Source organism: Zootoca vivipara, chromosome Z2 (genome assembly GCF_965207765.1).
Source record: "Zootoca vivipara chromosome Z2, rZooViv2.hap1.1, whole genome shotgun sequence".
Lineage (NCBI taxonomy): Eukaryota > Metazoa > Chordata > Lepidosauria > Squamata > Lacertidae > Zootoca > Zootoca vivipara.
Window position 1 is genome coordinate 34,764,001 of NC_142585.1, and position 6,000 is coordinate 34,770,000.

At 46.2% G+C, this 6,000-nt stretch overlaps 1 protein-coding gene across 30 annotated transcripts in view; it reads right to left on the reverse strand.

The window, feature by feature from the left end:
* Positions 1 to 6,000, reverse strand: part of FNBP1 (formin binding protein 1) — a 121,314-nt gene that overhangs the window by 103,799 nt on the left and 11,515 nt on the right. For 25 of the 30 annotated variants that reach the window (XR_015948759.1, XR_015948758.1, XM_088665294.1 and 22 more), the window contains exon 1: positions 5,249 to 5,651. The exons of the other annotated variants lie outside the window; for them this stretch is intronic. Coding sequence is in view for 23 of the 25 variants with exons in the window: in XM_088665294.1 (XP_088521420.1) it covers positions 5,249 to 5,305 (57 nt within the window). In the remaining 2 variants the exon portion in view is untranslated. Of the gene's footprint in view, positions 1 to 5,248; positions 5,652 to 6,000 lie in introns of those variants that run through there. 30 annotated transcript variants of the gene reach the window in all.

Sequence of the window (6,000 nt, forward strand, 5' to 3'; positions counted from 1 at the left end):
AGTGAGCAAACACCCCTCCAACAGATCAGCTTCTCCAGGGCTTGGTTTTCCAGATAAAAGGAAATTCTTTCAGAACTGAGGAAGGGGCGGGGAGAGGGGGAGAGTGTCTCACAACATTTTGCTCACCCATTTCCTAAACAGATAGAAGTTCAAGGCATTTTTTCGCAAGACTGTGCTATTATATTTATTATTATTGTGGTATTATTATTATTGGGACCCAGGTGGCGCTGTGGTTAAACCACTGAGCCTAGGGCTTGCTGATCAGAAGGTCGGCGGTTCGAATCCCTGTGACGGGGTGAGCTCCCGTTGCTTGGTCCCAGCTCCTGCCAACCTAGCAGTTCGAAAGCACGTCAAAATGCAAGTAGATAAATAGGGACCGCTTCGGCGGGAAGGTAAACGGCGTTTCCGTGCGCTGCTCTGGTTTGCCAGAAGCAGCTTTGTCATGCTGGCCACATGACCTGGAAGCTATACGCCGGCTCCCTCGGCCAATAATGCGAGATGAGCGCGCAACCCCAGAGTCGGTCACGACTGGACCTAATGGTCAGGGGTCCCTTTACCTTTACCTTTTTATTATTATTATTATCCTGTCTAGAAAATCAGAGGGACCCCTTTTGACCGCTCCACCATCCTCTGAAGCTTTGGGGTGGTGGGGTGCCCCAGGAGAGGGCATTCTCTGGGGCAGATGTGGAATTCCCTCACCACAGAGATACATCTGGCACCTTCATTATGCAGTTTCCATTGCAGGCTGAAGATGCACCTCTTTGACATGCTCCTTGGTACCTGATATCACTCTCTAATATAAAAAATCATAAGGATGTTGTCATGCTGCAGTTCACTTACCCACAGACAGGTGGAGCTGCAAACTACACAGTGTGGTGAGCTGCAGGGCCATCAGGCAGCCCTGGCAAGGCATAGAGAGGAAATGGGGAAATGGGATCTGAAGGGCAGAGATGCAGGCCCAGACAAAGCGAGGAGGAGAGAAATTCTGTGGGGAGGAAAACTGAGACAGGGAAGGGGGTTGGTATGAGGAACGAATTGGAGGGGGCACCCTCTAGTGGTAGCTCGGGTTACAAACACCTCGGGTTACAAACACTGTGAGTTACAGGCTCCGCTAATCTGGAAGTAGTACCTCGGGTTAAGAATTTTGCTTCAGGATGAGAACAGAAATCGTGTGGCGGCAGCGGGAGGCCCCATTAGAACGGTTTCTGGTTAAGAACAGACCTCCAGAACAAATAAAGTTCGTAACCAGAGGTACAGTAACGTCTTAAGGGTATCCAGAACCGTGGTGCAAGAGTCCTCCGGCGCCTGCCCCCCATGGCGGCAGTAGCGCGCGGCTGAGGGGCGGAGATGGAGGATGGTGGAGCCTGGACGGTGCGCACCATCTTGCAGGGGGCTGGCCTGGGCTTGGCCTCCCGCCCTGGACCGCGCCTCCCTCCAGCGTCCACTCCAGGACACAGCGGTGGCGCACAGCCATTGAGCTTCCTCCATGAAGCAGAATCAGCGAGACTCCTGCCTAGAGTGGCAGCAGGCGCGTGGTGTCACTCTAGGCAGGAGTCTCGCACGCGCGGGTGGTGGTGGTGGCGCCGGCAGCAGCTGCTCCCAGACACCAGCTGTTCGGCGCTACTTCCGCGCCCCTGGTGGCCAGGCGCCTTGGCGCCACCCAGCCCAGGCCTAGAGACGGCCCTGCAGAGGTACCACTGTACTTGCTTACATATTCACTTTCTTGTGGTTTTCCAAGGAGGCATCTGATTTGTCACTGGATTAATAGGCCTTCAGTCTGATTCATTCATATTATTAAATGATATATTTAATGAGCCAGTCCTGAGGGTTAGCAGCCCCCCCTGCAGTGTAGGCAGTGGAAGAAGAACATAGCCATTGTTGCAAGCAGCCAGTACGGTAATACTGTAGTCTAAATAGGCCCTGCACGCCTTTCATCAAACCCCACCAAATCTAAGAGGCCCTGATTCAAAAGGAAAATGCCTTCTACTCTATCAACAACATATTTAGAAATGGGTTAAGAGATGACTTTTATGCTAGAGTCCTTCCTAGACTGTACCCACTTCAGTTTGTGGGAATCCCACCTTCGAATGATCCTCCACACTACAGTATTCAAATCCCTGCATGCAGAAAAAACGGGAAGGAGAGGAATCAACATTGTAGTCCATTGCACCCTCCCTCCTGAACCAGTCTATGCAGGAACCACGTTTGCAAGAAGTTTGCAAAACAAAAACCAGACGCCGAATAAGCCTGCTTCAACACACAAACACACACACCCCAAACAACAACTGAGCTCCTATCAATGTGAGAACTGTAATTTAAACACATCAAGACTAATCCACAGGGAATTTCCTAGGGATTATTACTGGCTAAAGAAGCTGGTGGCCCAAAGGCTCAGCCAAGGGCTGTTAACCCAAGATGGTAATTGAGCCCAGAGAAAAGCCCCCTCTTGCAAGATAATTGCTCCTTGACCCCCTTCCCCTGCACCTTAATACTGCGGAGCCAGTCTTTCCAGCAGGAGACATAAACCAAGCTGGTCAGTCCATCCTTCCGTTTACCAAATTTCTGAACAAACCCAGCAGAGGCCTAAATATCATTGTTACTGATTTCATTCATGAATCACTTCTCATGAGAAGCAAAGCAATTTTCAATGGAATTAATACACATAAAACAGCTGGTGGGGAGGGGGGAGAGAAAGAACTATTATGGTATATGTTTCTCTCTCTTTCTCTCCTGTCAGGGATTCTTAAACTTTCACCTCCTTTCCAACTCTACAGTTAAATGATTCTATGGCTAGGTTATTTTTGTGTGTGTGTGTGTGTGTGTGTTTGTATATGTATGTATCAAATTCTAATCTAAAGCATATATAGAGCACTTAACATCTCAAACATTCTTAAGAAGTGACTTAGATACCGGTATTATATATCAAACCTGCTGCCCATTTACCTGAGGGTTACCTAATTAATAAATTGCACAAGGTTTGGGAGTCTTTCCCCTCATGAACAACATTCTAGACTGAAGGAATGCATGAAGTGCTGGAGTCAAGGCATTGTAGGTGGTTCCCCTGCACAGCAGCAGCAGCAACAACAACAACAACAACAACAACAATGCATATTTTTATACAGACACATACTCAAAGTAAGGCCTCAATCAGATGGGTGGCTGAGTTGCTGCAACTAGGGCACTTGAGCATGCGCAGAATGGAAGGTGAGAGGGTGAAGGGCATGAAATAAGAAAACATAAATGTGAGGAGAGAGGGTTTGGCTTTCCTAGTTCTGCCCTTGTACAGAGCAGAGAGACATTCAACCACGTGGAGGGAAAACTCCCTCAGAATGGCACATGCTACTCTGACAAACATCCTGCCACTCGGCCCGGCTGCCATACAACACCTACACACCTCTCTTAGCTACCGGTAGTAGACTGACTCCTCTGCCCTCCCCCCTTCAAAAAAGAAGAAGATGCTTGACAGAGAATTTCCCCTTTGGGGAGGAATTCTTAGGGTTGTTTTCTATTCCTCAGCAATTTTTTGTTGTTGTTCTTCTGTGGGTTGCAGTGTTTTGACTTCAAGTGCATCATCTCTCATACCTGAGCATCAGAAATTGGAGGGATGAGATGAGGGACAAAGACAGCAGTGGCAACCACAGCAACAGCTTCCTTTCTTGAGAACACCCTTGCATACAAAAAAAGTGAAAAGAGGGTTCTGGTAGCCACCACTTCCTGCCTCCCTTAGTTCCCCTCAGCGAGCTAAGGGTGGAGGGCGCTTCTGGAGATTTGAATATGTCAAGGCTTGAGAGGCCTGCAGGAAGTTTTTGACTCAGGAAAGTTACCAGGCCATTTTCACAGAGAATAACCACACTTAAAATGAGCCAGTAACAATAGCTTCCTCTCGTTACTACAGAAATCGGTACCCGGTTCAGAAGCAGGATATAATAATCATAATACAAACACAGGATTACAATTTCCAGAAGCTTCTACGGTAAGACCACTGAAATAGTAAAATTAAACTTTGGGAAGAACTTGAGGTCAGACCATTGGTCCATCTAGCTCAGTATTTTCTACACCGAGAGTTGGAAACTCAGGTCTGTGTGGCCCTCAGGACTCACCCTAGGCCATGCATGCCATAAAGGAAATCTGCTTGCAAAAACGTACATAATGCGAAAATTGCATACATAAAATGCGTATATCAGGAGAACACTAAAATGCTGACTTTAAAAAAATATTAAGGCGAGACCACCTTACCACACACACACAAAAATATGCAGAACTGGCTCGGTTATAGACGCCATATTAATAATATTCATTCCACATTTATCAATCAATCTTCTGGTGAAGTAGCACCAACACTTTGGAACTCCCTGCCTCTTGACATCAGGCAGGTGCCTTCCCTATACAGGCATACATTTCCAAATTTGCACTTTCCAGAACTTTATGATAACTGAAACAAAGACATCTTTTGAAATTTGCATTTATACAAATTTTGCAATGAGATTCTCTTAACCGATGTTTACAGAAATACATATATTGGGGGAAAGTGTGCATAAAAATGAAGTTATTAGGGAAAATAACAGTTAAAAATGAACCATATTAGGGAATTTGGCTAAAAAAAATGGGCACATTAGTCGAAACAGCATCTAAAAATGTTTTCATTAGGAGAAAACTGCGCCAAAATAATGGTGAATTGTCATGATGATTTAAAACAAAAACAAAAATTGCTGCAAAGTGTGAATAACTGAATTTAAGACTGGGAAAATGAACCAAACCAAATTTGACAATTCTTTCATCCCTAATTACAAGCGAGCCCCCTCCCCACATGAACCAGAGGCACAAGGAGTCACCCCCTTCAGTGAAATGACACTATGGAACTCCCTCTCACTAGAAGTCAGACAGGGACTGTCCCTGCTGAGTTTCAGCCAAAACTGTTTTGATTCCTGGAGGCACCAGTTTGCACCAATGATTGCTACTTTGATGGTTTTAGTTCATGTTTGTGTTTGGAGACCCAGATGGCGAAGAGCAGCATATAAATATTTAAAATAACTAAATAAACATAATTCCTATCATTCCCCAGCTAGCACTCTGCTTGAAGATGGGCAGCCAGATGACTCAAGACAGGCGAGAGAGTCCCGCATTGCAGGGGGTTGGACTAGATGATCCTTGTGGTCCCTTCCAACTCTGCAGTCCTATGATTCAATGACTGCACTGTTACCTGAGATTCCGCCCTGACACAGTCACAAATGAGGAAGGACCCGTTTACCTTTTTAAAGATCCATGTAGGTAATAGCCAACGACAGCTCAGGAAACAGAACGACATTTGACCAGAACTCTTAAAAGGTGTTGCAGAAACAAAGGCAAAACAGGTGCAGGATCTGAACCCGATTCAACGTGTGACTTCAGGGAGGATCTTGCCTCGCTGATCCGTTCAGAGAAGAGAAGCAAGCAGGCAAAGATGCAGTTTCAACGGATGATAGCTGCCAAGAACCGGGCACTTAGCAGGTACCTCCGCTTCCACTGCTAGCATCAAGGTCAAGACATGCCAAAAAGCCAACGGCAGTTGCTGCAAGGCAGATGCAGTGCAGAATGGCCACACCAAGCTGAATTTAAACACGTTTCAGTGTTTAAGACCATGCATGTGAAGAATGTCTTATTCACTACGAAACCTGTAATGTCACCAACAAGTATCAGTAAGCTGTCAAAGAGGAAATGAATGGTGCAGCGGAAAAACCACCCTGCCTACCATCAAGCATTTATCATTATTGATTCAACAACGTTAATTCTCAAAACTGCTTGAAGGAGCACACTGAAGGCACTGTCAGACAACCGGAAGTGGGCAGAGAGTGTAACAAATTGGTTTAAAATGTAAATGCTGCTATGAGCTTATTCTTTGGCCTTGTCAGGTTTAGCAGCCTTGTGGCGATGAGTAGCTCTGGTATGTTGTGGCTTCAGGTAGGATGTAACAGACTGATTCCATTGTCCCAATGGCAGTAGAATTATCAACTGCTGCTGTCA